At 41.4% G+C, this 27,669-nt stretch overlaps 1 protein-coding gene across 1 annotated transcript; it reads right to left on the reverse strand.

The window, feature by feature from the left end:
• Positions 1 to 1,265: 1,265 nt before the first annotated feature.
• On the reverse strand, positions 1,266 to 10,744 carry LOC120103985 (CBL-interacting protein kinase 9-like). Its single transcript, XM_039117043.1, is given in 16 exon segments — positions 1,266 to 1,714; positions 1,814 to 1,884; positions 1,985 to 2,057; positions 2,635 to 2,693; positions 2,835 to 2,927; positions 2,929 to 2,952; positions 3,818 to 3,925; positions 4,351 to 4,473; positions 4,681 to 4,770; positions 4,873 to 4,998; positions 5,094 to 5,147; positions 6,474 to 6,554; positions 6,694 to 6,801; positions 7,057 to 7,128; positions 7,660 to 7,722; positions 10,426 to 10,744. Coding segments are annotated over 16 exon segments (1,326 nt in total). The 5' UTR covers positions 10,603 to 10,744; the 3' UTR covers positions 1,266 to 1,710.
• Positions 10,745 to 27,669: the final 16,925 nt, after the last annotated feature.

Raw genomic sequence — 27,669 nt, forward strand, 5'->3', positions numbered from 1 at the left:
CCCATCCTTTGCTTAGGAGAGGGGAAAAAGCATTTCTTTTTCTTTGGCTGAAGGACCGGCATATCGTCGAGCAGATGTCGGACGAATACGCTTGTAAAGTTCCGTGCTTTAGCCTCCACCCATGGAAATAATTCTCCCCCTTCCCATTTCTCTTCCTCCTCCTGGATTGGAATATCCAATTATAGGAATTAATTGAGATACAGTTATGTAGCTGAGAGGTCCGTCGACTGGCTGAGAAAATGCTTAGGTCCGTCCGTAGATATTCAAGTTTCAAGAGATACGCGGTTATTTATTAGATTGGAATGAGCTATTCGGATCATTATACCGAACTGGTGTTTCTTTTTTAGGTGCCTTTTTTTATTGAATCTGATGCACCAGATGGATTATCAAAGTGGAACACAGTTTTTTTTTTGTTGGTTCCAGAGGATGACTCCACTTCCCAAGAACTACAAAAGCAGCAAAAGATTCATGTTCAGTGGCACACAACTCTGTCAAATGAAACATTAAACCATCAAGCAAACATTCGTAGTGTAAGTTCATGCGCCTACACACTGCACCTCTATATAGACCTACATAAAATCAACATTTCAAGGCATCCCTCCCCCATTTTTAATCATGCTTCTGGTCATTAATAAATAATATACCTGGCAAATTAGAAGTGCATGGTGTTATGTCTTTTCCCACTTAAGTAGAAATAAGAAGCATTGCTGCAGAATATAAATGTCAAGTGTTACGAGTGATCTCACAATTCCCTCTGGCCAACTGATCTTTTTTGTTTCTTTGAAGTCCTGTCAAAGTTGTCTCAAGCACCACTTTATAGAAGATTAAGATCATATGAGCAATGTTGCATAGGCATATGTGAAATCTGATCCCGACACCTTTCCCAAGTATCTGACTCGACGACAAAGGGGGGGTAAAAAGAGAGAGAGAGAGAGAGAGATGGAGAGACGAAGGATAAAATTATAATTTTAATTAAATTATATATATTTATACCATTTTTGTTTCAGATAGATGAAACAAGAGAAGGGGCCACAAGGTATAAATATATATAAATATAGACGAAATGGGCTTCTTCTCGCCGCCTGGACTACATCAGCCAAGCTGTAGGAACGGATAGTTTGCGACCTTCCAATAGCGTAGCCGATAGTCATGCTAGCTAGTATAGTTTGGTGTTGAAAGTTTGACAGGAGCAAGCTGAATATTTTGTTAAATCAAATTGGCAAATACTACAGTTAGAAAGTGTCTATTTTAACTTGGAGAGGATGTGGCTAAAACAGGATTATGGATTGCTATGAGCAGAACAAGTTACCTCCAATTTGCAGGTGAAAAAGCTATGTAGGAAGAATGCTGATAATGCAATACAAGTTCAAGGTAGCTGCAGGATTCATTTTGCAGCACATTGCTCGTGACAATATTAAGCATCTAGTTATTTTTCAATCTTATACATTATTTGCAATGATGACTAAAAGCTGGGACTTCAAACCTACAACAGAAGAAAAGGGAGAGCTAGTTAGTCTCCCCTGTTGTATTCTGTTGGGCAACTCGAATCAGAGGAATGCATGTACTGTCTCTTTGAGCAAATGACAGGGACTCACTCTTTGAAGTGTATCCCCACAAGAGTATGTACAATAGTGCTACATTTCACCACCAAAAAGGCCTCCTGTTTTTGATAGGCAATATACACACTGCTGCTATGAGAAAGCCATGATATTACCTGCAAATATGGATCTCATTTGAAGAGGTAGGAAGTAAACAGAAGAGGAACCACTTACATTCTTACCACATATATGTTCAAAGCCATTTTGAAACTCACCTGATCTCTTCTGTGATTGCTTCGGACTTCCATACAACATCTTTTAGTCCTGAGGAAAAGCTCTTATAGAACTGCAAGAGGATTTGATAAAAATATATGTTACTGATGGACCGTGAGGGTGCAACATCTCAAACAGGCCTCTGATTACTATATAGTTCTATCTTAACATGCCTTGTGAAACTCCAATGTGTCACCTCCAGTTTTGCGCAGCTCAACCACGTGGAGAGAAGGAGCTACCTCAAAACCTGAAAAAAAAAGAGAAAAATTGACAAACTTCTTGATTTGATTGGAAGTTGCTGAAAGAGAGGGCCATGAAAACAAACAATACCATAAAATTTAAAAAGAAAAAAAAGGACTCAAGTTACATATGGTGCATTAAATATCAACTGTCAAACACGCTGGAAGTTAACTCTCTGGACAGGTATTTAATTAACATGCAATGCCCAATAAATAACTATAGTGTTTCAATGATACTAAATATTTCACAATAAATCCACTCCACTACTATATAGTTAGATAACAGAAGCATGGGCTGGACCTTGCATGCTGGATATAGCCAAAAATAATGAAGATCAAAATCTGTGATGGACTGGTAAAGTGATTTTGCTGTTGCAGCCTAAGGTCTGTGCTTCATATATTTAGGCATGCGGAGCTCCAAAATGGCATGCCTAATAGAGTGTGACAGGAAACTTTTCTACATGCTTTTCTGCCAAGAGACCCAGAAGAGAACTAGAATCTTACTGTCAACCAAATTACCTAGCTTTTATATTTTCTCCGGTCAGATAGTGCTTAAATAAAAAAAGACAATGGCTTGGTGCAATACCTCTGTTGCTACAGATAGACGGCCCTTCCTTCCAGTTTTGTCTCCCTTTAACTTCATCTGGAATGAGGCAAAATGACAACATGCATTTAACTCAGATCGACTTTACAATTGGTATATACTAAATTGGGAATGAAAATTTGATCATTGGCTACAATGAAAGTGCAAGATGTGATCTAAGCACATAATGTGCCACTCTACCTTGTAGTTCTGTTTGCTCACATTGAAACCCAAAGGCTTAGCTGCTTCCTCTATTTTAGCCATTATCTCATTGGGAGGGCACTGAGAAGTAAAAGCGTGTCTCCCGCTTAACAAGACCCTGTAAGTTCCAACATGAACAGGAATATGAGCTTACTCACTAACTATACTTCTTAGTGCAAAAGAAAGATTACTGATTTGCTAATAATATCTGATTAAGGTCAATACAGGCCTCATTTCAAACTCAGTCAAAATTTCCATGAGGAAGAACCAAGCTACAATGTAAATGAAGGTTGAAGTCTGTAACCTAATGCTACCTCCATGGCGATAACAAATAATTAAAGAAAAATCTCAAATCCATCAAATCTATTATAAAAGAAGAAATTAAACTTGTCTTTCTTGACAGATCCCTTTCAGGTGAACCTTAGATGAGTAACCAGAGTCTAACAAACGAGGCAGACCATATATTGCAAATTTGTAGATTTTTGTTTTTCTGTGAAACTACAAAACTAATCTCGTCGAGTTAATTAATTAGGCAACATTTACTTTGCCTATACTTTCCAAAATAGCTACATGAGTAAGGATTGGAGTAGCGCCTGTATTGTCCCGATATGAACCAACTGAAAACCAGCACCGGTACCTATGGTACACCCCTAGATCACATACTGACCCTGTACCACACTTGACTGCCGCAAATTGACCATAGTGATCTGGTGCAGCTTGGCACAGTTTTTTTTTAATAACAATTTGAACTGGCACTGTACTTGGCTGTGCCAATCCCCTACCATGGTATATATTGTACAGCACCTGACCAGCATGGATCAGTGCCTCAACTTTAATCCTCAAGATTTGAGCAGCTTTTTAAAAATGGAACAGCTATAGTGCCCAAACCAAACACAACCCTTTAACATGGAAGCTGCAAGGCAGGATTCAACAAAAAGAAAGAAAGAAAGAAAGAAAGAACGAAGCAGCCTTATCCAACATACCATCTGTTTTTCGAACAAATTTCCCAAATTGAAACCTTGTGATCTTGAAATAAGTGCAAATGCATTCATTGACTCTGGTTTCTCTTTCTTTTCTGTTACATGATGCTCCTGCATATTGAAATGACAGATGTCAGAAATGAAATCTTATCATAAATTGTAAATAAAATTTCTTGTCATGAATCATTATATTTTAATACTTCAATGACATCAAAATAAATAAAGTACTTGATAAGCTTCAGTGCAATGAGTTTTTCTATTTCTGTAGTCTCTCCTGATGAAGTGCCATCATCTTTGGAATTCTGATTCATTTTCTTAAAAAAATTATGGGATTCCAATTATCTCCCTCAAAAAGAAATAAGGTTTTCAATGCAACAATTTTTCTATTGTAACGGGTATGCCAATTTAATTTTCTTGAGTGCTACCATTCTCATGACAGCGTATCTTCTGCATGATTTTATGCTGAACAATGGAGTTGGTATAGTTCAGAATTTTTGGCAGCTCAACATAATCTCTTCGGGGCAGTGAGTTCTTACCTCTGAATCATTGAAAACAGCATCAACATCATCAAGGCTCACATCTTCCCCTTGTTCAAAACATGGTGGCTTATACCCTTTTGCAAACCATTCATCTTCTAAAATTTGTGGAATTGTTATGCGCTGTTAAAATAAGCAGTACAGTATTAGCTAGCCTTATGGAAGAAAGAAGAGACCAGTAACATGCATGCAAGCATGCAGAGGTGCAGCCACCAAGCTGCATAGTATCGTGAAAATGGCAGTTCTATGAAGAACTTAAGGTATTCTGAATTCTAAGCAATGCACTGTTACATGCACAAGGAAAAGAAAATCTCAATGATTGGTACTTACAGTATGAGGATTTGGGTCTAGAATACGTTTAATTAATTTCTTTGCACCAGAAGAAAACCATGATGGACATGAAAAATCTGCCTTACAGATCTGCAATTTAGGTAGACCAGGATGATGGTCAACACTCAAGAAATTTATTCTATTATTGAGGAAGACTTGTACTTCAGTGATCAAAAAAAAAAAAAAACTTACTTTCTTATACAAAGCCATGAGGTTTGGCTCGTCGAAGGGTAAGTATCCAGCCATAAGGACAAACAGTATTACACCACAAGACCATATATCAGAAGCAGTACCATCATAACCTTTATCATTGAGAACCTGATGAAATCAAGTGCCCAGCATGTAAGTTGTTTGACATAAAATGAAATTGGCTGAAAAAATGTTGCCATTAAGGATGGACGGGATGAGTACACCTCAGGTGCAACATAATTTGGAGTTCCACATGCAGTATGTAGTAGTCCATCCTCCTGAGTTTCAAGTATATTGATTAATATGGTTAGTCTATAATTCCAGGATATGTTCACAAGGATTGTGAAATTGAAGTACAAATTTAAATAAGAAAATCTTTAGAAAATGGATGAAAACAAGGAACAGATACAGCATTCAAAGAAACCTCTGATGCCATCAATCATTGAACCACGGCACATGATACATGAAATCTATGTTATAGCAACAGCCTGATTTAAAACCACAGAATTCTGAAATTCTGACCAAGGCATCTCTAGAATCAAGAGAAACTTTCATGGAGCTTGAAAGACTGATTAAAAGAAACAGACCATATTGACTTTACAGAATAAGCTCAAGTAACCATTCAAGACTCTCAACTTTGTGAAGTATCTAAAGATTCTAGACAGATAGAAGGAGACAAAATTTTGAAATAGGGAACTGCACTCATTGCATATGCTTTTTAAAAAAAAAGAAGAGAAAAAGGATAAAGGTTAAATGAACTGGGGCTTTCCCCAATGTAGCACTCTCTACTTGGCAACTAGAGGATCTGGGTTCTTGAGTGGTGTATCTAGGTAATTATAGTTTGGGTGCATCTCCCTCCCTTTCTTTCTCAAAAAAAGAAAAAAATTATACAGTTAAAGAGAATGAAATATAAAAAATGAGAATTTCTTTTATTTAAGAAGTCAACAATTCATAAAAATGAGTCAGAAGATGGATCCATGTGACACCAATCCCATTCAATTGTACGAGGATTGTCAGCTATGTATTCAAGGTATGTGGATCACATATGATTTTGATACTAATGACAACAATTATAGCATGACAACTCCATCAAAAACTACGGGACAATATGGTGAGGAAAGTTGCTTTGAGAAACTACTGAAAGTAACAGTGGCAAGGAAGTCGAAGCTAATAATGCAAAATCTATAATACAATAATGACATCACAATGATTTTTGTCAAGAAGTCCTGACTTTTGAATTTTGTTAATTCGAACCATTTAAAGATACTTCTCTTTCTCACTCAGCCTTGCCGAACTCTCTTAATCCATACATCATCTATTTCATCCAATTTAATACCCTTTCAAGCAACTCAACTCAATTTCAATGTAATCCATACCCCGACCTGGTTTTTATCATGAAATAAGCCTAAGCACAGCCAACCTCCTCAATTATGTAACAAATAACAAATGTAACTGAACTGAAGGATATATTATTCAATAAGATTATAAATAGTCAAGTTGATACATTAAATGAGAATTTCTTTAACTAATCAGTTTGGCAAACCAACAAGTCATGAAAAAAGTCCAATCATTCAGGGAAGCTTGTATACAAATAAAATACTTACCCGTATTTGTGGTGCAAATGCACTCAAGCCAAAGTCAGAAACTTTAAGGTTGCCATATGAATCCAGAAGTAGATTTTCAGGCTGCAAAACATGCTAAGGCACGTGAATTGTTGGCTATACTAGCTAAAGAAGATCGCTTTCCAAGTCATTTAGTGAAAGATAATAGACAGTTGGACAGTGCATCCAAAAATGGGACACCCATCAGTAATGTTGGTCAAACCTTGAGGTCTCTGTGGTATACACCTCTACTATGACAATAATCAACAGCATTTAACAGTTGTTGGAAATATCTCCTTGCTTCATCTTCTTTTAGCCTCCCATGCTTGACCTAGAAATCAAAGACCTGATAAGGTAATGTAGAACAGGAAAAAAATGACACTTGAGTGAAAGGGCACATGTGCAAATGAATATCACATCACATACATTCATTCATACATGTGAAATACAACTAGATGATCTCTAGGGTGTATGTGCTCAATATGTAGATGCATTTTAAGACTTATAATAGGCACATCCTTTTTGTTTGTGTATGTGTGATTGTAGAAATATTTTGAACACTTAATTTCCAAGTAGATGACCTTACAATTTTGTCAAAGAGCTCGCCTCCATCAACAAATTCGAGAACAATATATATCTTTGTCTTGCTGGCCATAACCTGAAATATAGGCATACATTTGAATAGAAGAAATGGCAAGGTAGCTCATTTGAGCTCATAGAAAGGAAACACAGCAGTTAACATTCGAATAACATGAGAGTAAAAGCTTGCTAAAGAATGTCCTACAAGTTATATAAACTGAGGTTGTCAGAGGATCATAAAGCTATAAAAGATATTTATATATGAAACAGAAGCACCTTACAGAAAAGAAGAACCATATAGAGAACCCAGCTTTATGAAATGAAGTTCTGATCAATGGATCATGCTATTACTTTTAAAATATAACCAGATTAGACATAAATATGTACATATATGAGCATTTCTATGTAGCAGGGATGATGGATGTCTGCATAAACCGAAATCATTTTTATTGATTAAAGACAGCAAATAAGCCTTAAGACCAGAGTTATTCGAAAGTGCATCAGTATGATAATATTATAACAGAAGTAATCATTTATATATCACAAGCCAAGTTGGTTAAAAAGAAAAAAAAACTAAATTACAGAAATCTAAGAGCAGATTTCAAGGTACCTCATAGAGCTGAACAACATTTGGATGCTTGATTAGCTTCATAGTAGAAATTTCTCTTTTTATCTGAAAGAAGGTAATGAAGGACAATTGAAATAATTTCCAAGCAACAAGAACCTCCAAAGTCACTGCAAAATAAATACATAAGAAGGTCTAATGATATTAAATTGACATATTGTACTTCCAATCACTGCCACAGCAAGATCATGCTACCATTCCTGAAAATAAATTCATTTACAGGTCAGAAGCAGACCAAGAAGAGAAATCCTCAATGTAAACATACTAGGCTAAGACTGCTATGCTGGCCATGGACATGACAATAAACTATACTATGTAGAACCCACCTGGCATTTGTTTTATTGTTCACGCAGGAAACCTTAGCCTTTGTGGTGCATCATGCATGCAGGATGTTTTTGCCTGTCCTACACATGAGTGTACAGGTAGCATTCTCAACTAACAAATGTACTATCTACAGAATTTCCTTTTCTTCCCTGCCTCCTTTTAAAAAGGAAAAACTACCTAGGAAAGAGTAAATACAGGAAGAAGAATGTAGACCTCTTCATTTGAGTGGTCAACATGGATTTATTCAATGTACATGCATAGATTCTAAATACAGAGGTACATTGCTCATCCGCATGAATGAGAGATGAGGTATTATGGAAGGAAAATGGGGCCTGGTGGCCACATCCACTGATACTATGTAACCATAGCAAGTGAATCAAGGGAGATTGGAATTTGGAAAGATCGGTAATAACTAGTCTCTATTCTGATCCATATGCACCGATCCATAATGTCTCTATTCTGATCTGGTAAGAGGTAATTGGAGTGTTCACATTGTGACACTGATAAAAAGTGTTACGAATGATCAAACTTAAAGATACTAATTGACCAGATACCAATCAAGTAATAACTAGAAAGTTCAATCCAAACTCATATATATGAATTGCCGCATGCTCACTGATTATAAGGCTTAACAAGTTATATTCATGCAAATTTGATATGAACAAAAATCTGGGTATATCAAAGAATTAACCAAAAAAAAAGGATGATCTGATTTCTACAAGTTATTTCACACTTTGGCACCTAAAATATTAAAAATGGAGCTTCATTATGGATAAGAGAAGTGAAAAATTAGAATTCCATGTAAGAGTAATAATTGGTGGCAACCCTGTTTCTGTAGGAGCTACTGCTGCTTCAGTCCCCTTATGCAACTTGCTCTTAAAAAATTTGACAAATGACCGCCATTGACAATCACTTAAAATATGACAGTCTGAACCAGAAGCAACTACTGGAGCAAATTATGATATAGGAGCAGGAAAGCACCACTTACAAAAAATTGCAGAAAATGGAACACCAATAAAAAATAATACACAAAAGTTACAATGTTTGAAAATACAAAGTCATTCTGCTTCCATGCAGCTGAAAATGCATGATAGATAGGCAAAAGATGGCAAAAATAAAATCTCATGGAGTTAATTGTTTAGATCTTGGATGGAAGAGAGGGCCTCAAGCAGTGAAGAGAATGAAGTAGTGGAAGCAAGATTTCCTAACAGAAAGTATATATATCTCTCTCTCTCTCTCTCTCTCTCTGTGTGTGTGTGTGTGTGTGTGTGTGTGTGTGTGTGAACAAGTGTTAGCTATTTCTTTGCTCCATTTGGTGCCATCCGCTAACTCCCTCATATGGATGCAATTCAAGAGACAAATAATACAAGGAAAGACTTGTTATCATGCTTTACAGTTGAATCTCGTTCTGTTAATGATCTGTTAGCTGACTTAAACCTTCCTGACCTATTCTCTATTTGATGATATACATGCATTCTGATGATTGGACATCTTAGCGAAAAGGACCTATATAAAATAAAGGCCCGAGGCCCTAATTCCAGGTTTCACCTCCCAACAATTTCCAGTTCAAACCTTGGCTCCCTAATTTTCTTATTTATCTGACATTGTGCTGCGTTCTCGCTAACCCAAAGGTGTAATAGATATAACTCATCTTAAATATCAAAAACTCAAGCCCCAAATTCAGCTGTTACTTTTTGAAGGTCCTCACTTTCTCATCCAAGCCAGTTAAATATGTGTTCCATCTCCAATATCATGTACCCCTGCCAACTAAATATAAAACCTCATTCCAATTCCTACCCTTTTAGAAAAGATCTCCAATATGAACTCCCTGTCTTCAGAACCAAACCGCACATCCATGTTTGCAGATGGCATTTTCCTCCATTAACCTAAAATCAGATCACATCCTTAAAATACCTGCCAGTGATATACTAATGGCTAAGCAAAATTATATCAGCAACAATACCAGTGACGATGACTCCATGATTTCCACATGCATCGGACTTCTGTAACCTAGAATCAAACAAGCTAACCATCCTTTGATCTATAACCAGATACAATTTGGAGCATACACAGAAACAGAAATGTTTAATCTGATTAACACTTAGAGCTCTGCCATTCTAGACCTATCGATGTGTGGGCCTTTTAAACCATCAAATGCTGACAGCCCAAGACCACGCAAATTGTGATATCTCTCATCCTAGCTGATCCGATTCGTACATCCGTCCAAGAATTCCAACAAGAATAATAATAACAACAATAAAGAAGAAGAAGAAGACAGAGCCTGAAACTATAAGCACATGGAACAAGCAACCTACTAAAAAAAAAAAAAAAGTCACGATCAGACGACGAACTCTCCAAGATTAATTATTAATCCTATCAAAACGAGAAACAAAAAGGAGATTAGAGAAAGAGAGAGAGAGAGCACACCAGTTCGACCATCTTGTGGCGGAGGACCTGATCCTTGTCGAGGATTTTGATGGCGACGCTGTCGCCGTTCTGGACATTGCGGGCGAACTTTACTTTGGCGAAGCTGCCCTCCCCCAGCGTCCTCCCCAGCTCGTAGTTGCCCACCCGCGTCCGAGCCCCCACCACCGCGCTGCTCATCTCTTCCCCTCTCCCTCTCTTTCCGTCTTGCTTACGCCCCCGCCTGGACTCCAGATATAATAGAGAAGAGAGACGGTAGGAATGAGGGAGGGAGAAAGCGATGACGGCCGAACTCTGGTCGTGGTTCGCTCGGTGGAGGTTGGCAGGGGAGGACCGATATAGACTGGCGACGAGGAAGTATTCCTCCGACGCCCTTGAAGCATTGCTAGAATACCAAAAATGTCCCCAACATTTATATATATATATATATATATATATATATATAGGGGGCTACATAAGCACAATCAATTAAATTAATAAAAACAAATAATATGAGGGTGAAGAAATAAAATTAGGTCGAGTCCAAAAAAATTAAAATAAAATATTAAACAGTAATTAAGATGATTCAACCAGCAGCTCTATTATTTTCGATGGTGGCATAAAAAAGACATAATTTTTCTTTTTTTTTGCATTGACGCAGCTCTGCTATCTTCAACGTGGCATGATTTGGTAGGATGTACCATGTTAGAGTTATATAAATTATTATTTTTTAAAAAATAAAACAAGAAAACAAGCATGCATGGTATGAAAAAGTTTTTTTTTTTTTTTTTTTTTTTTTTTTTGCGCTGCCTCAAATGGAATTCTGCCAAGTTTGTTTGACACAACACCTGGCCTTCTCGGCCCACCGATTCATCAAACCTGTAAACCACCCGTTACCCATTCGATGCCAAAAACTAAATTCCACATCACTTGTTCGTTCGTTCCTTTGCCTGTCCAATTTTTAAGCTCAAACTTTACCCAATTGGAAAAATTTTAACCTGCTTCGTGACAAAATTGTATGGTCGATTATCCCGTTCTTTTTTTCCCCCTCTCATTGGTTAAGAAGTGCAACCACAAATCTTGTCAGACAGCTTTTGATAAATGGAATTTCACCTACTTGACGTGGACCGGATCCAATTATTAGCCTTATCTGGCTTGCCCAGCGATGAATTGGGCCGGTGTGTAATTTTATGTAATCATAATAATAGTACGGTACGGAAAACAACAGAACGTGCAATAATTGCAAAAATCCATAAGCCGTGGGGACCTAACCGACGGCTGGGATGTCCTCCGTGGGCCCGTGGCCTCTCTGACCATTTCTGTACACGGAAATTTTGGCAGCTCTCGTTCAGCGCCACCGCTCTTCCCCCCGTTGCAGAGAGACACGCATCTGACGCGGATCTTATCCTGCACGGCCGAATCACATTACGACACGGAAATGATACGGAAATATCCTCTCTCCGTCGCGAAGCGAATTCAGTTGGGACCCACCGCTTGTCCTTCGCTCTCACTTTTCCAAACCACATGATCTTCTTGGTCTTGTCGCCAGTATTGTCGTGGGACAGAGCACCGGAAAGCCAATTAAAGGCGTACGCGTTGGATGGGAAAAGCTGACAGCTGTTATTCGACGGTTTTGTTACGGCACGAGCTAGGGTTTCGTCGATATATCCACCGAACCTTATAAGCTTGGTGTGAATCTAGAATGAAGAAGCTGTATTTTGATAAATAAACTTTTATATATTGATATATCTCAGAGCTCATCTTATGCGGCAAATCGATCAATAAGGATCCAGCATATAGCCACAGACTGATAATTCAAAACTCATCCTATGGCTAATTACAAAAAAAAAAAAAAAAAAAGCACACGAAGAGGTTTTCGTATTTCAACCCCCTCTCTCTCTCTCTCCATAATTTGATTATAATAATGACCTATTTTTCAAACAGACCTGATGCGCAAACAATCAGCATGGCCAAAAAGTACGGACAAAATACTAATATGTTACCATAACGAGCCTGCACCTGTATTCGAATTACTTATCGTCAAGCCCTAGCCCTCGCATGTGCACGCATACAAATATATATATATATACGTTTTTAGAGTCCTCAAGATAAGTTCTCTTTTGACTCTCCTACTTAGCGACAAGGTACACGTTATGGTAGGTGAACTTTTTTATCTTTGTTGTTTCAGATCGAATTCACTGTTGAAGCAGCGTTACGCGCGAGACCTCCATAATCTATTGCCAGCTCAGCAATGTGCAGCATCAAAGCTATCGTGCAACAACCACTAAACCGTCATCATGAAAGCTCGCAATGACTCCTACTCAATCTTTTCGATTTAGGCTGCAGACGAGCCGAGCACCCCAGCAATCATGTTAGCTCGGTGCCTTGATTGGATGATTCCCAATAGCAACATATATAGTTCATGGAATTTTAGAATCAAGCGAGTGTTTTCGCAATGATGGATATGCTTTGCTGCCTTAATTTCTAATAGAAGATGCTTTATATTTTATGAACATGTTGAAATCACAACAGGGGTCAAACCTCTTGGCTTACTGCAAGACTATATTTAAAATAATTGTATTGACTATTATTATTATTTTCACCATTTTTTTCATACTCTATTGCATTAGGGAGGATAATAATCAACTAATCTATATTTTTTAGAAAAAAAAACTAACTTTAATTATACCATTGCATTTCAAATAATATAGATTTAATGCTTGCTTAGAGGAAGCATATAAACTAATTGAATGCATACTAATAGAGAGCATAAGCACAGTTTTTTATGAGAATTTATATTGTTGCTGGAAATTGGACCCGGGGGCCGACGCGAAGCCGGGGAAGGAGGAGCTCCGCTGCTGCAGGGGGCGGACGGCGGTGCGCCGGCCGGCTGCGTCCTCCGCCGCGGGGGGTGTGCGAGTCCGAAGAGGGGTGGGCGTCCAGTCCTGTCCTGTCCTGCAAAAAAGCCGGTGGCCGGGCTCCCCGGCGCCGGCCCTCCGATGCCTAAGTCAGAGGGGGCAAGTATGTGTAGAGAGCAGGGAGGAGAGTATGTGGAGAAGACAGAGAGAGCTTCGGGTTTTTCCTCCCCTTTTGGTCCTCTCCCCCTTTTCCCTCCAGGTTTCCTTTTATAGGAGAATTTTTGTTACCTGGGAGGTGACAGGAGGTTTGTCCTGTTTTGTAATAATTGGGCACGATTTGGCCCATTAATGGCGTAATGGGGAACGGGACCGGATCAGACCGGAATCAGGGAGTTGTCACGGTCGATCGGACCTGTTGGAGTGGTTGAACCGCCGGCTGTGGTGGGCCTGGGGTCCGTGGATGGTAAGTGCATTTATTACCGAATGAACCGGCGGTCAGGGAGAACCATACGTTCTGATGGTTCAGTGATCCGGAGATCGTCTCGAGCCGTGTTCATTAAATGACCGAGTGCATCGGAGACTTGAGAGAGTCTCGTGCATTAATGGCAGGTCGTGCCGAATACCTGCGAAGATCTTATGCCTTGATGGCTTGGAGATAGTGGCAGGTTATAGTGGAGTTGTCAGGTCCCTTAGGGGGTTAGGTGGAAATTGGATATTTGGCTAAGGCATGGGCTCGGCCTGCTGTGCTCGGCCTTCTGGTCTCGGCCCTCTGGCCTCGGCCCTCTGTGCTCGGCCTTCTGGCCTCGGCCCTCTGGCCTCGGCCCTCTGTGCTCGGCCCTCTGGCCTCGGCTCGGCCTTCTGTGCTCGGCTCGGCCTATGAGCTCGATCACTTGGATGAGCTCGAGAGCGGAAGAGCTCCATCACTTAGGATGAGCTCGAGAGCGGAAGAGCTCCATCACTTAGGATGAGCTCGAGCTTGCTGATGGATTTGGGTGCTATAATTACATTTGTGGGGTGGTCCATTTTTCCACCAACACTACCCCCCGACTTCCGAGTCCGAGCTGCTTTTTGGCTCGGGCGAAGGAAGTAGTTCAGTCATCGATCGTCCTGGTGCTGTGAGCGTTCTTACACCAAGGCGACTGAAGACGTTTTTTCTGCTCGGAGTCCGTTCTTTGGGGACGTCGGCAGAGAAGAGTCCAAGAATAAAATAATGTAAAGACATTAAATGAATGGGTACCTTGTACCGTGTGCGTCCTTGCGCCGAGGCGACTGAAGACGCTTCTCTGCTCGGACTCCGTTCTTTGGGGACGTCGGCAGAGAAGTCCAAAAATAGACAATATGGAGACATTAACGTAGAAACATTAAGTAAATGGGTACCTTGTACCGTGTGCGTCCTTGCGCCGAGGCGACTGAAGACGCTTCTCTGCTCGGACTCCGTTCTTTGGGGACGTCGGCAGAGAAATCCAAAAATAGACAATATGGAGACATTAACGTAGAAACATTTAAGTAAATGGGTACCTTGTACCGTGTGCGTCCTTGCGCCGAGGCGACTGAAGACGCTTCTCTGCTCGGACTCCGTTCTTTGGGGACGTCGGCAGAGAAGAGTCCAAGAATAAAATAATGTAAAGACATTAAATGAATGGGTACCTTGTACCGTGTGCGTCCTTGCGCCGAGGCAACTGAAGACGCTTCTCTGCTCGGACTCCGTTCTTTGGGGACGTCGGCAGAGAAATCCAAAAATAGACAATATGGAGACATTAACGTAGAAACATTAAGTAAATGGGTACCTTGTACCGTGTGCGTCCTTGCGCCGAGGCGACTGAAGACGCTTCTCTGCTCGGACTCCGTTCTTTGGGGACGTCGGCAGAGAAATCCAAAAATAGATAATATGGAGACATTAACGTAGAAACATTTAAGTAAATGGGTACCTTGTACCGTGTGCGTCCTTGCGCCGAGGTGACTGAAGACGCTTCTCTGCTCGGACTCCGTTCTTTGGGGACGTCGGCAGAGAAATCCAAAAATAGAAGAGCGGGCTGAGCTCGTTGGCTGAAGACGATGGAGCACGAGCCGAGCTCGTCCGGTCAGAGAGGACCGCTGACTTATCTCGATGTCTCGAGCATCCCTATAGTTGGGGCATCCCGACGTCTCGGGGCATCCTGACCATAGTCAGGGTAGGAGCACGAGCCGAGCTCGACGGTGGAAGCCGATGGAGCACGAGCCGAGCTCGTCCGGTCAGAGAGGACCGCTAACTCAGTCGGGGAGCACGAGCCGAGCTCGACGGTGGAAGCCGATGGAGCACGAGCCGAGCTCGTCCGGTCAGAGAGGACCGCTAACTCATAGTCGGGGAGCACGAGCCGAGCTCGTGGTGGAAGCCGATGGAGCACGAGCCGAGCTCGTCCGGTCAGAGAGGACCGCTAACTCATAGCCGATGGAGCACGAGCCGAGCTCGTCCGGTCAGAGAGGACCGCTAACTCATAGTTGGGGAGCACGAGCCGAGCTCGACGGTGGAAGCCGATGGAGCACGAGCCGAGCTCGTCCGGTCAGAGAGGACCGCTAACTCATAGTCGGGGAGCACGAGCCAAGCTCGACGGTGGAAGCCGATGGAGCACGAGCCGAGCTCGTCTGGTCAGAGAGGACCGCTAACTCATAGTCGGGGAGCACGAGCCGAGCTCGACGGTGGAAGCCGATGGAGCACGAGCCGAGCTCGTCTGGTCACTTAAGACCGCACCCCGACGTCTCGGGCCATCCCGACGAATCGGGGCATCCCGTTGTGGCAGGGCATCCCAATATATTGGGGCATCCTGACGTCTCAGGGCATCCTGACCGTGGTCAGGGTAGGAGAACGAGCTGAGCTCGTTGGCTAACCTGAAAATAGATAAAATATTGAATTTATTTGAAGCCAAAGTGGCGTCCTGTACCTTTTGGAGATATTTTGATAGCTCTCGAGCTTCGAAGTCCCTCAGGACTTGGTTCGGCACCGGCCTTCTTTGGCTTGATTTTTTAGGTGTTTTGCGCTCGGGTTTCTGAGCTCGGTCTGCATGAGCTCGACGGGGGCTTCAGTGATGGCGACGCTCTGAAAGGGGAGCAATGTCGCGGGCGCCGTCCCAAGGACTTACGCCCGTAAGGAGGGAGTACATGCTGGTTTCTTGCTTGCTGCCGGAAGACAGAAGACTTGGAAGGATAATGGAATTTAATGGGGCTGTACCCTTTGTCACAGAGGCTTATAATCCTATTTTAAAGCTCCATAACTTTTCTTCTCCAGACCTCAGCTTTTATTTCTCTTTCCCCCCAACTCGTTGACGTGAGACTTGGACTACTACTTCTCACTGGTTGCCCCCACATACGTCGTTGCAGCGGGAGCCATGCCTGACTCGAGATGGCTCGGGAGTCAGGAGAAAGTTTCTTCCTCTGCTTAACATGATTCCGTGGAGGCGGCACAGGAGGGGCCTCCACTTGTTGCAGGCTTTGGGCTGCAAATAGCTAGCGCTTGGACTTGCTGCACAAGCGCATCGAAGTGCTCGAGTTGGACTTGTGGAACTTGATCTACCGGAGATCTTGATGGTGAATTTTGGACTGAGCGTTTGGGACTTGGAGCATGATACTCGAAGGGGAAACCCGCTTGTAGGGGGCTCCGGTTGAACTGGAGCCGGAGGAGGCGGTGCCGTTGGGATGCCTCTAGGTTGTAGGCTTTGGACAGCGGTGGCCAAGGCCTGCACCTGTTGCACCAGGGCATCAAATTGTTCCGGTTGAACTTGAGGTGCTGGCTCAACCGGGGGTGGTGAGTTCCGAACGGAACATTCTGGGCTTGGTGGAGGACGTCGAGAGGCGTTGGAAGCCCCTTTGCTTCTTAGCTTCATGGTAGCGAACTCGGGCCCTTCCTCTAGCGCCAACTGTTGCTGGAAATTGGACCCGGGGGCAATCTTCAGTCGAGGAGGGGGAACGACTGTTAGTCCTCACGGCGGGGCGGCGGTCTGTCGGCGGGCGGCGTCCTCCGTCCGGGGCGGTCGGAGAGAAGGAACAGCAGGTCCTCGCAGCGGGGCGGCGGTCTGTCGGCGGGCGGCGTCCTCCGTTCGGGGCGGTCGGAGAGAAGGAACAGCAGGTCCTCGCAGCGGGGCGGCGATCCGTTGGCTGGTGGCGTCCTCCGTCCGGGTGCCTGCACACGAACCGGTGGCCGGGTTCTCCGGCGCCGGCCCTCCGACGCTCAAGTCAGGGAGGGGGCAAATAGTGGGGAGAAGGAGATAAACAGTGATTTTTGGGTGTATGAATGTTCCAATCCCCTCTTGGGAGGCCAAGGATCCCTTTTATATGCGGGGGTCGGTTTACCTGTGATGTAACAGGGCGAGGCCGTAGTACGGCTTGGCATGTTGTTCAGGTCGGCGCTCGGTCAGGCGAATCATTGCACTGATGTCGGCGGTATGGCCGAGATCAGAGACTTATCATAGTCGACTAGACCCTGCTGGGTCGATTTGCCATGGAGAGCTGGGGATCCGTAGATGTCAGGAGCCATGCGCATTTATTGTGGAGTAAGTCGGAGATCCGCATTTATTATGGAGTAAGCCGGAGATCCGTATTATTGGTGGAGTAAGCCGGAGATCCGCATTTATTATGGAGTAAGCCGGAGATCCGCATTTATTGTTGAGTGTGCCGGAAGATTACAGCGGCCATGCGCAATAAATGCCGGAGGGGTGTTAGAGTACGGTCCTCGGACATCGGGGTTTCTCTTAGGTCGGAGGTTTCGGGGTCGGTCGTCTTGTGGCCGAGCGTTCCGAGGTCGGACGCTGACTTCGGCTGTCCGGGGTCGGAGGTTGTACAGCTTCTTAGGGGCATTTATGTCATTTGGGGGGAAACTTTATTCCCCCCAACATATATATTATACGACATCCACCGTATGGTTATACATGTCACCAATTACAATTGCTCATTTTTCAGACCTCATTCGTCAATCGCTTGTCTTGGTCAACTGCTAGAAAAATAAGCGGTTGCGATTAATGGCTTGCATATAATTTCTCTGGTACATGATTCAGTTGTTAATTTGGGACAAAAAAATGCCAATGTAATCCATGATGGTAGAGGGGCAAAAAAAAAAAAAAAAGCAGAAAAAAAGTTGAACATGTTTTAGAAAGTTTTGGTGGAGAGAGATTTTACCGTGATTACAACTTTCCTTGGAGGTGTTTTCATTGTGCCACTTTCCCCTCCATTAATTCCACCGTGTTTACATGCATATCAAAATATCCACCTGCTAAGGTCCACGATGGTCCACGCACGCACACGCGCACCCACACACGCGCACACACGCACACACAATAAGTTTGGAGGGACCATTTGAGCATGCTATAAGAAAATATAAAATATATAAATAAATCTACCTCATCTTATCAGTTTAAGCTTTTGGGATAAGTGGTGATTTTAACACATACAAAGTGCTCATACAATCATGTTGTTTAGTCCATCTAGGATTAACATCGGGACCTTTAAGCTCACGCAGCCATGCCTATGGGTTGTGGATTATGGGTCAGCACATCTTGTGAAGTGCAATGTTCTCAGACATTATTAATGGTCAAATTTTTTTGCACTACAAGTTTGCAATCTATTATAGTAATTATTTGCTAATTAGTAATTATTTGCTTCAAGATGGTCAATTATTTGCTTGTATTAGTAATTAGCAAATTACTAATTACCAGCACATTACTGGATTGACCACCAGCAATGGTCAGTAATTACGAGCAATTGCCTAATAATACAAGCAAAAACTCTCTTCAAGGTGGTCAAATTACTAATTGCTTCATTGACCTACCAACACAAAAACTGGATTGCACAAACTACTAATTGCTTCATTGACCACCACAAGTTTTTGATTGAAATTGGGGTAACAGCAAGGTTGAACTGGATCCAATACTCAATAACTTAGTTACTAATTCAACTAATTGGTACCCTCAAACCAAAGCCAGTTACATAGCACAATAGTTTTCACTAACTTCCTGAAAGTCCCCAATTTGCTCTTGATTTTCTTTTCTTTGTCTTCAAGATTCTATGTATTAGTCTCATCTGAAAATGTATTGAAACATAACAAATTTTCACAAATTATGATTTATTCCTGTTTTAAATAACATACACTCAGAGCTTAAAAGATCACAATGATCATCTCCCTGTTACTTAATTTGATATGAATGGCTGAGCGTTAAGAAATATTCCAATCCTAAATATCTTGAACATCCTACAGAAAGAAAACAAATAACTGCTATGGAACATTTTTTCATAAGAAATTGATATGTATGTTGAATATCATATATGGTATACATAGCTGATTTATATAGATCAATACATAGGCTCGGCATGCCAATCTTGTCATCATGCTACTTATCTATCATGACTATATATAATAAAAAGACCTGGTTCGGCACCATGCTAAGTGCAAACATATCAATGACCTTGAATACATTATTTTGGTTAATTTTTATTTTTTTTAAAGTATTTGCAAATCTACTTTATCATTGATCCCAATTTGTTCCCAGAAACTGGTGATTACGTGCACGCAGCTGTCTTCTATAATCTTTAAGACTGCATTGAAGTCTCTCTTGAAGGTTCAAATGTCAATGAAGCAAGAGTGACGCACTGCCTTAAAGAGAGCCACATGTCCTCTGCCATGAATGTGGTTAGCATCAGTAGGACGACCACTGTTAGGAAAAGAGTTTCTCAATTATTTGCAAGGAAATCAGTTGATAACAATATTTACATACATGGTTTCTCCGTTTCTGAGTAGTTTGTGGTGGGAATGAATGTTGCAATTATTGTTTTGTATCAAGCTAAGACAAGAAATAGGATGAGATGTGCAACACTCGTCCACACGATTTAATTAGGGGTGCAAATGAGCCGAGTAGCTTTCAAGTGGCTCGAGCTTGACTCAACTATTATCAAACTCGAGTAGCTCAAACAAATTTTTGAGTCGAGCTCGTACAATAATATACTTATCTCGAAAACTCGCAAGCCTGATCGAGTATATAACTTTTAATAATATATAATAATATATATTATTAATTTAATATTTTAAAAATATTTTATATATAATTTTTTTAAATTTAGCCTAATTTCTAATTTTTAACCGTATTTTTTTAATTATGACTACGATAAGAATTTAAGCTCGAACTCAAGCTCGAGTATGGCCCGGCTAACATTTAAGTTGATATCTTATTTTTTTTATTAACTCGAGTTCAAATTTGGATATTAAGATTTGATTGATTTAGTCAAGTTTTGAATTCAAATATTTTGAATCATGTTGAGTTCGAGATTTTAGCCACCCAACTTAGCTTGGCTCAATTGCTCCTTTAGATTCGATGGAAGACACAACTTAAATGCTCCTTTAGATTCGATGGAAGACACAACTTAAAGGTGCGAAAGCCCTAAGGCAGCATCAACTCAGGAGCCGCAGGAAGGCTTCGAAATTTAAAGAAAAGTCATCATTGGTCCTGGTGGCAAGTGGCATTAGGCACGATGCTTCTACCTCCCATTCTTAAAAGGAAGGTGGAGGATAAGATCCCAATAAAGGGATAAAGATTCAAATGGGCCAGGCTAGGATTGAAAAGAGATTGGGTCGGTGAGTTTGGGCCATACCGGGCTCAAATCTAATATTATTCAAATAACGAGGAGATAAAGCACCAACAAAATAGGTGCATGATATGTTAGAGAAAAATGGTGCGCTTCACCGCTCGGAAAAAATTTAGACAGGACTGACTCTGCTCTTCTACTTTTATTTATTCTTATTTTTTTTTGACACTGATGGTAGAACTCTGACGTGAGCTATCGTATAAAATAATAATAATAATAATAATATGATGAGCTTAGTACTAAGTTTTTAGTGCTTCAAAAATTCTAGCAAAAGATAAGAGCAAGTGGAAGACAAGTACGACTTGGGGAACGCCTCGGCGAATGATAGTCTCTATCATCCCTTTGCAAGGCAGTAAAAGTAAAGTAAATCCGTAGTCGCTCCTCTTTTTTTTTTTTTTAATCTCCACCATTGCTGAGGACGGCCATTCCGCTTAAGTAGGCCATGGTTTTGACGGGTGCGGTCACCGGTCGCGATGGAGCTGTAAAAGATGGAAACTATCGAGGCAGGATTATGTGGGCCCAAGAGGACAAAAAGATGAGGAAGAGGGGGAAAATGAGGGAAGGAAAAGATGTGTTTTCTAATGGTATTCTTCTTTGTAGTTCTTCTTGGTAATTGTTTGTTTGGAGTTTTGAATTTGATGCAGAATTTTTGAAAATATTTTCATAATCCCAAGTTGACCACGCTTTAAGTAGACAACCAAATACCGGTGGGAGTTCTAGGCTTCTAGCTAACTATATTTGCTGCATTATCTAAGAATTTCTAATCCAATCTTAAATGACGATGCGAAGAAATGAGGGAATTTCGTTTTGTCAGACGCTTGAAAACAATTCTAATATTATTTTGTGCGTGTAAATTTAGAAAAAAAGAAAAAAGTCAGTAGGCATATATATCCACCCATAGATTTTGCTTTTACAGCTTTTTTTTAACTTTTTTTTTTAAAGAACACCCATTTCTTCTATATACAAAGCTGAATATGATTATGAAATATTGGAAAGAAAAATAGGCAGTTATGGAAAAATTCTTCGTATTTAACTATGATGATGAGTCAATCTTTTCATCAACTAGATCTTTACTATATAAGCCAGCACGAACTGAATTGCAGTTAGAGTTGTAGAGGGTTAGTAGCTGGCACTATCTTCAGTGGTACTTGATCCTTTACAAGACATGATTGGAGAAAGTTGGAGAGAAAATACCATATAACTTATTCATTAGGATAATAAAAAATTATATCAAAACTGTATTCTTTGAGTCTTGAATTACATTTCATTTATAGCATATTAGATCCCCTTGTCAAATGATTTCAGTTTGTAGCTAGGATTTGGAGTTGGGAATGGAGGAGCGCCAATCATGTTGTCGAAAATCACCGCTAAAATTTTATTTTATTTGAAATTTATTTTTAATGCTAGTTCATTTTAGTCAAGTTGAATCTTAGGCATAGTACACTTGAGCTTATTTTTTAGTTAAAGTAAGTTATTAATATTTTTCTTATTTAGTAGAATAAGGTGCTATGTTTGTCGTGTGGTTTGTTAAAGGTGAGAGAAAGTTATAGGGAATTTTGTGACATGCGAGGAAATTCTTTTTGATGGAATGAGGTATCTATCTTTATGAGGAGCCAAACTCTTTATTTTAAAATAAAGATAAATTTGTTTTGAGTGTGCACAAGGAATCGGACACGGAGAAGCCGCGGTTGGAAGTACTGCAGGCATCAGTTCCAAGTCAAACTATCTCAATCCGCTCATTAAAATTTCTTTCCATCCAAGTAACGAAGTAGCCCTGAAATTGATGGATTCAGCTGCTCCCTAGGCTTTTTAGATAAGTTTGTCCCTGGATGCCACCGTACCTGGGTCCTTCCTCTCCCAGATACTACCATCCAACACACGACTAATCCCTAGTTGATGAGCATACCACATTTCAAGTTTTCTATCCTATTCTTAAGGTGATATGTAACGGACTGCGACCATGTAGGTGGAAAGGTTTTAGTCATCCTACGTGTTCCTTTCTTTCAGAAATTACAATATTTCTGTTATTTCCGATGGCGCATGCGGCTGGTGCTTGTCAGATCTTCAATACCTCTGTTTCGGAGGCAGAGTTGAGGCACGTGCTGCAAGCCAATACCATAATGTTCGAGGGCGACTTGACTACTATCATTGGCTAGATCGAGCAGAGCGTGAGAGGGATGGGTAATTATCATCCACTCCTTAGGAATATTTAGGCGATGGTGAGGAGTGGGATGGTCTTGCAGGCTAACATGTGTATTGCAAGGCCAATGAGGCAGCAAATTGGGTAGCATCCTATGTGGCTAACCATATCTGAGGAGACTCTGTAGCTAGGGGAGAGGGGACTATTCGGTACATTCCGGAACTTATTATTCTTTGATTTCGTTGGATGTATTCGTGCCCGCTATGTATGATACATCTATTTTAGCACAAAAAAAAAAAAATGGACTGGTTGACAGAATAAAATCACCAAAGCTCTCTCATCAATCCCTGCTGACAGGCTCACCTCAATGAAGCGTGCTGTAATGCTCGTCCATTGTGTAATTAATGGAAATCTGATTCCATAAGGAGTGAGTGAACCTAAATTGACTTTGCTGAAGTATATATACACTTCATGGCATCATCTACTCCTGGGGAGCAGCAACACTTTATGGCATTGTTGGGCATAATTAGTATGGCGACGTTAGCTAAAATAGGCGATACATGCCCTTTTGGTTCCAACAATGCAACTTCTTTGATTTATCTTTTCCTGCGTCGTTTGATATAACCTTCAGCACTTGGCCATGACTTGCTAACTTCTCAGGGACTAGCTAGCTTCGCAGTCAATAAGACTTGGCTCTGCTACTTGCACCTCTCTCCTAAGCGAAGCCCATGCATGAATCCTTTTTCTTTTTGACGGAATAGGGAGGAAGTGAGGCACTTCCCTCTAATTTTGTTAAAGAAAGCTATTTACCAAACCCATGCATGAATCATGATGCATTATCTAACGGATTTGGGTCAAATTGGGTAGGCGGCATTCCCACTGTATAAAGATTAGCTAATTCGTCTAATCAGTACTCTAGATAGATGTATTATATTAAATTTAGGGATATCTACCACATTGTTGAAGGTGCCCGTGCATCACATTCCAAGTATATATATATATATATATATATATATATATATATTAAAAAAATTATCATACAAATAATTTAAGGAACAAATTAACAATTGTCTAAATGTGAGGAATATGAGACAATGCAGCGCCACCAGGTAGCAACACAAAGTTCTCCATGTGAGAGTCCTTCCTGCATGTATATATAAATCTGAAAACTTGAATATAAAAAAAATCTCAGTTATGGGTATTAATTCCATGAACTGCATAAATATCATGCTGATAGACCGAAGAATTTTTTTGGGGAAAAAAAAGACAAAAACTACAAAGCATGCACATAGCACTTGAATCGGATAGAATAGTCTGCCTGATAGGCGTGTGTGCCCGAATATCTCTTGGCTTGGGACTTATCCGGTGGAAGAGTGCAGGTGGGAGAGCTTTCCATCATGGAAAGGACTCTATCCATTTAAAAAATTTGAGAACTCTGGGACTCCTCTCACGGACTACGTCTCTCTCTCATCTCGTCTCTATATAGGATAGGATGGGATTGGATAGGATGAAATCTTTTTTTGGTTAACACCATCGGAATTGGACTCCATAAACAAATGCAAATAGCTGTTCAGTTTATCTAATAAATTAATACCAAAGAGCATTCATCGCAAACTATATTGGTTAATGGGATCTTAACCACCCTTCCAATGTTTCTCTTCAATCTAACTTAACATCCATGCTGCGGAAAAGAGAGAAATAAAAAGAAAAAGAAAGAAAGAAATCATCCCATCCCATCATTCTTTATGTGCCGTGCAACTGCATGCTTGTGTGATTCCAATTCTGAACTTCATGCTTGGAACTGGGAGGTTTAATTTCTTCCCATAAGTTTTATACCAGTTATTGACAGTGATTTATTAACTCAAAGAGCCTCTAGAATCACTTTTCTATGTTGCGTTTAGCATTAACTGGACATAAATATATATATCAAAATTTTTAAAAGCTCCTCGTGCCCCTCGTAGCTCGTATGGCAAGAAACAAAAGAACGATGAAAAGAAAAGAAAAGGGAAGAAGGAAAAAATAACAAAACAGACGACAAAATTCTTGCCTGCTTTACTCGGATCATCATCTCTCCGGGTCCAAAGCCGGAGACGTCACCACCCGCTCGAATCTCCGGCCGAGAGCGGCGGCGCAGACGGAAAGCCACGCGACAACCGGCGTGCCGAGGAGGATCAGGCCGACGGGGACCATCCACAGCTGCTCGTCGGACCGGTGGAAAGCGAAGGCCCACCACGCCAAGAGCGCGGCCCCGCCGAGGCCAACCAGGAGTAGGCACGCGCCCGCTGCCGCCGCCGCCCACGTCCTGGTGCCGCTTCCTCCGCTGCCAATTTCTTTGTTCGTCTCCGGTTCCATCTCGAGCAGGCCGCTACAGCAGAGATGGAGACGCGCGCTCTGAGGCCGCTGTAGATTCCCTGGACATATATATATATATATATATATATAAAAGATTTACAAAAGATTCTGGACTCTGTTACAAGAGATACTGAAGGTTGTTCCTCCAATAGTTCTCACGTAAGTATAACTCGCTAAATTAAAAGAAATAAAATAATATAAAGGATGGAGTATATCTCTGATTCTGGTCCAAATCATTCAACTCGAATGTCAGGCTACAAAGGAGGCGACACAGTCTGCCACACTGTTCGCCTCCCGATAAGCGTGTGCTACCTGAAAGAATCATGTCTTTCTTGCCAGACCGTGAATCTCGCGAAGCAATGGGTGCTCGTTTTCATTCGGATCCACTCCTCGTATCCTGTCAACTAATGTGGCAGAGTCCCCTTCTAGGAATATCATGTCGGCTCTAAGGACCCTCCTCGCATAGGACATGCTCTCCAAGGCGGCCTGCAAGTCCACCTTAATAACGGCCTGGCCGGTGGTGCGTTGCCCTCCAGCTACAATCAGCCTGCACAGGTGATCTCTGATCACAAAGCTCACTCCTCCGTGTGCTCCGTCCGCTGACCAGCTACCATCGAAGTTCACTTTGAGGTGATCCTTCTAGCAAATTAAATCAGGTAGCTAGAAATAGAAAATTTTTAGAATGATAAGGGCCTTGAACTACTATTAATTTGTTTATAGGCAGAAATTTTGTCCATCTCATCATCTTCAGCTTCTTTCTTAGTGTCCCTATCTCGTCTCTCTCTATATACATACATACATACATACATACATACATACATATATACATGGGAAGGTGGGAACATTAGATAAACGTTTCCAATTTTCCATATAGGAGATAGAGATACAGAGAGAGACAGAGAGGGGAGGGGGATCCAATGACGTGAGAGACAGGAGAGGAGGCATAGCTGTTTCGATGGTTCATTTGGTGCACATGATTTGTTCAGGAGAAGAAATATAAATATTTGACCGATGGCAGATGGAAGTGATTGTGCACTTGCACTCACTGTATATTCTTCAATTCATAAAATATTTTATTAAATTTCTCTCTTTCTTAAGATATGGAATGCATATAGGATGATAAATAGAAAGTATATTTAAAAAGGATGTCTGACTCTTTCTTTTTTTTTCTTTTTTTTTTTGGGGGGGGGGGGGGGGGGGGGGAACCTCTTAACTCCACCTAAATCTGACTTGCAATAATATATATATTATGGAAACCTCTTCCCGGACAAAGATGATCCCAACTTGGGGAAGATAAACTCTCGCCCACTCAAGGAAGTGCATATCATGTTAAATATTTATTTAATTTGTCTTATACTAAATTAGTTTCTGGATTTCCAGCTATCTTAAAGTTGATATAATTCTGGCAGAAATGACCTCTTTTACAGGTGGCTGTTCTAACACTAACAGAAAACACGCGTATAGTGACGGAAAAATAGTGACGGCCCATTATCAGTCGCTACTTGTGACGGATTAGTGACAGACAGAAATTTAGTCACCGTGGCGTGAACTTAGTGACAGATTAGTGACCGACCGGTCACAAAATACGCGGGTAGGATGGGCGCCAAAACTTAGTGACCACCGTAGTGACGGGATATCTGTCACAAAACTGGTAACCGAAATTGCAACGAAACAGTGACAAATTCACCCGTCACAAAAATTGCAACCCAAATGTTTATAAATTTTTAAAAGATTATTTTTGATAGTGACGGATTATTGACAGAAATTTTCGTCACCAAATTTAATTTCTAGTTCCAAAAATATTAAAAATAATATTTTTGAATAATTATAAATAAAAAAAGAAAAAAAGATAAAAGGAGGAAATCTAACCGCGCTTAATTTCTAATTCCCCCCCGACCCGCCCGCCTGCCCGGCGCCAACACCAAAATTCTAATCCCCCTAAACGCTAGCCCCTGCAGCCGCCCCTCAACACCCACATCCCGCCCCCCCCCCCCCCCCCCCCCCCCCGGGCGATCCCTAACCCCTCCTCCTCCCCCCAACCCAAATCCAACAAATCCCTAACCGGAAGGCTGTCCACGGCAGGGATGACCGTCCGGATTTCCTAACCCCTTCTTCTCCTCCCTACGCCGACGAGAGCTATCTGATCTTCTTCGAGTCTTCTCGAATACGGATTCTCGCTTCGAGAGCTCACGTCCGAGGCCAGCATCGCGGGATTTCGTTCTGTATCTCTCGTGAAATGCTCGAGATCGGGGCGGTCTTTCTGATAAGATCTCTTCGCCTCGGATTTTTGATGAAATGCTTGTGATATTGCTTGAG

The sequence above is a fragment of the Phoenix dactylifera genome, unplaced genomic scaffold (assembly GCF_009389715.1).
Source record: "Phoenix dactylifera cultivar Barhee BC4 unplaced genomic scaffold, palm_55x_up_171113_PBpolish2nd_filt_p 000165F, whole genome shotgun sequence".
Taxonomy (NCBI): domain Eukaryota; kingdom Viridiplantae; phylum Streptophyta; class Magnoliopsida; order Arecales; family Arecaceae; genus Phoenix; species Phoenix dactylifera.